Raw genomic sequence first — 3,071 nt, 5'->3', positions numbered from 1 at the left:
TTGTACTAAGTATGAATCAGTAGCCACCACAGGCCTCAGCTGGGCCACATCTGGAGACCTGGGGTGGGGGGTATAACATCGTAAAATACCTGGCCCCAGCCTCATCACTCATCCCTTTTTGGGCATCAAGGAAACCAGCCTTTGGCCTGAGAACAAGACACCTGAGACAAAGGCCAGTGGAAACATTTGTCTGCCCTCACCCTTTCTGCCCCAGCTTCCACCTCCTCACCATCTGTCCTCCCACTAAGGTCCATGCCGCATGTCATCTCTCAGACACCCAAGATGGCCCAGAGTGGGCGTCCTTCAGGTTTGCCTACACACGAGAACATCTCTCCTAGTGTCACCCGAGTGATAGTGAAGACAGCAGGCAAGGGGGAGGACTTTATGATAGCGGACGACACCTCTGTGAGGCAGTTCAAGGAGAAGCTATCTGCTCACTTTGAGTGCCAAATGGACCAACTAGTGCTGGTATTCATGGGCCGCCTTCTTAAAGACCATGACACACTGAGACAGAGGGGCATCCGAGACGGCCACACCATTCATTTGGTCATCAAGTCCAAACATAGGTCCAGATCCCTAGCCCATTCCTCCCAGAACTTGCTGACCAAAGATCCCTGCCACCGGGACAGAAACACCAAAGGAAACAGCAGTGGGGTACACCAACTTGCCAGTGTGAGTCACACCCCGGTGGAATCGGCCCTCCCTGTGGAGCCTGATGCACCCAAAGTGCATACCCAGGATCTGGAAGTGGGTAATCCAGATTGCATAGCACAGATGCTACAGAATCCTAGCATCCAGCAGCTCCTGTCCAACACGGCCCCCATGAGACAGTTCATCTCAGAACACCCAGACGTGCAACAGCTGATGCAGCAGAACCCAGAAGTCTCCAACCTCCTTGACAATTCTGAGATCCTATGGCAGACTCTGGAGCTGGCCAGAAACCTTGCCATGATTCAGGAGATAATGCACATCCAGCAACCTGAACAGAATCTTGAGCATCCACTAAACCCACAGTCATACCCGGGCTTGGAGACAATGCCAGGTGGGGACAATCCCCTGGGCCGGAGTTATGCTGATTGCAATGACCACATGCTCAACAGCTTGCAAGATCCCTTTGGAGGCAACCCTTTCACAGCTCTCCTGGAAGGACATGTTTTAGAACCAGTTCAGTCCTCACCCCTGTCTCCACCACAACCCCAGGAACGGCGGGACCAGCTCCCACAGCTCCCTACAACCCGAGTCATCTATACTAGTTCCTGTGGTTTATCCTCCATCACCTCAGCCAATGTTGCCCCTGACAAAGTGAACCATACTTCCAGGGCCAGTACTACCACTATCTCCACCAAAGACCGGAGTCATAACTGGGCCTTTCAGCAGCCGGCTGGTGTACCAGACTTACCTAGCATAAAGCTTACCCAGCAGCCCCAGGCAGAGGACAAAGATGCCACCACCTCTCGAGATAGCTCTGACCAGAAATTAAAAGATGATCCCCAGCTGTCGGATGAGCAGAGCAGCTCCCAGATCACAGGAAGCATGGTGCAGTTGCTTTTGAATAACCCCTACTTGGCAGCCCAGATGATGTTGTTCATAAGTATGCCCCAGCTGAGTGAACAGTGTAGGCAGCAGCTGCCCACATTCCTGCAGCAGACACAGGTTTCCGACATGCTTCTGGCCCTAGCCAACCCTAAAGCATCACAAGCAATATTGCATATTGAGCAGGGTCTGCAGCTGTTGGCCACAGAGGCTCCTGTTCTTCTACCCTGGGTTGCACCCTATCTATGGGGCCTGGGTTGGCTTCCTTCACCCAGCTGCAGCTACCCTGACACAGTGCCCTGGGCCTGGGATGTGCCAGATATGGCTGAACCCAAAGGTCCTGAGTGCTGCCACAAATCTGGAGCAGCCCTGCAGAGGCTACAGTCCTTAGCTGGAGACTCTTCCCACCTTCCACAAGCCCCTGAGATTCGTTTCAGCCAGCAAATGGAATCTCTCCAGGCCATGGGATTTGGGAACCACCATGCCAATCTGCAGGCACTCATCGCTACTGAGGGGGACACCGGTGCTGCTATTCGCAAACTCAAGAGATCCCAGGGATTCTAACCACCATGCCTACTTCTGTGCTTCTTGTTACCTGCCTGCTGACCCATTTGACTACATCATCTGCTCCTTCCACCTCTTCCAATGTTTCCAGCCAGGAAGCATTGGCCATGGGTAAAAGATCTGTCAGTAAAATGGCTACTCCCACATGCCCGCATCTGAGGTTTGGCTTTGTTTCTCTTGCAAGAAAAGCCACTGTCTGTGTGTGATATCCCTGTCTCATGATGCAGACATGAGCACACGCACACACACACACACACACACACCATGCATATAAAGCACAGATATCATACCATACTCTCATACCCAAGAACGTGTATATGTAGCCCCAGACAGGTGTGCACACATACACAAGGTCACATGGCCAAAGATTTACATATAAAGGCACACACATTCAACACACTGCACAGACAGCCATGGGCATGTGCAGCAACACACAAATACCTAAAAACACTACACAGACCCACGTGTAGAGGAAGACAGTCATAACAAAAAGGGAAAAATTCTATAGATAGACACAGATATTTAGTCATAAAGACTTCCTCAAGTTTTCAAGTCAAATTGTTCAAGTCTGAAGGTGGGAGAAGAATGGCCTGGTAGGTCAGAGTAGGATAAGTCCACATTTCATCCAGGTCTTGGTAAGTATTCATCCTCCCAGGAATTTATTACTAATTGTCACAATCATAGGACTTCTCTGGACTGTTACCATTGTCTCTTTAACTTAGAGAGATACAGCTGCTTACCCTCACTGTATATTGCCATCACCAAAACACAGCCTCAAGGGGACATGGTAACTTTCAAGAATATCATGTCCTTCAGCATATCTAATGTTCATAACTTGAGTTCTCTGTAGTTAGCCAAGGTCCTATCTCCCCCTCTCCTGGCCTCACCAAGAGCATCCTAGCCAATTGGCATGTAAACACTTGTGGCAATTATTCAATCTTTTAATAAGTTAAATGTTGTTTCAGGTATTGAAG

The 3,071-nt window shown here is 50.1% G+C and overlaps 1 protein-coding gene across 1 annotated transcript; it reads left to right on the top strand.

The window, feature by feature from the left end:
* UBQLNL (ubiquilin like) lies at positions 1 to 2,248 on the top strand. Its single transcript, XM_042905180.1, has one exon. It carries the CDS (start codon positions 253 to 255, stop codon positions 2,095 to 2,097), a length of 1,845 nt encoding a protein of 614 aa, XP_042761114.1. The 5' UTR covers positions 1 to 252; the 3' UTR covers positions 2,098 to 2,248.
* The last annotated feature ends 823 nt before the right edge of the window (positions 2,249 to 3,071 follow it).

This window comes from Panthera leo, chromosome D1, assembly GCF_018350215.1.
Source record: "Panthera leo isolate Ple1 chromosome D1, P.leo_Ple1_pat1.1, whole genome shotgun sequence".
NCBI classification, from domain to species: domain Eukaryota; kingdom Metazoa; phylum Chordata; class Mammalia; order Carnivora; family Felidae; genus Panthera; species Panthera leo.
Note: the sequence above shows the minus strand (reverse complement) of the source record. Positions and strands in the feature narration are given on the sequence as shown.

Coding starts and splice junctions, on each gene's coding strand:
- UBQLNL (XM_042905180.1), top strand. CDS start 253: ATGCCGCATGTCATCTCTCAGACACCCAAGATGGCCCAGAGTGGGCGT.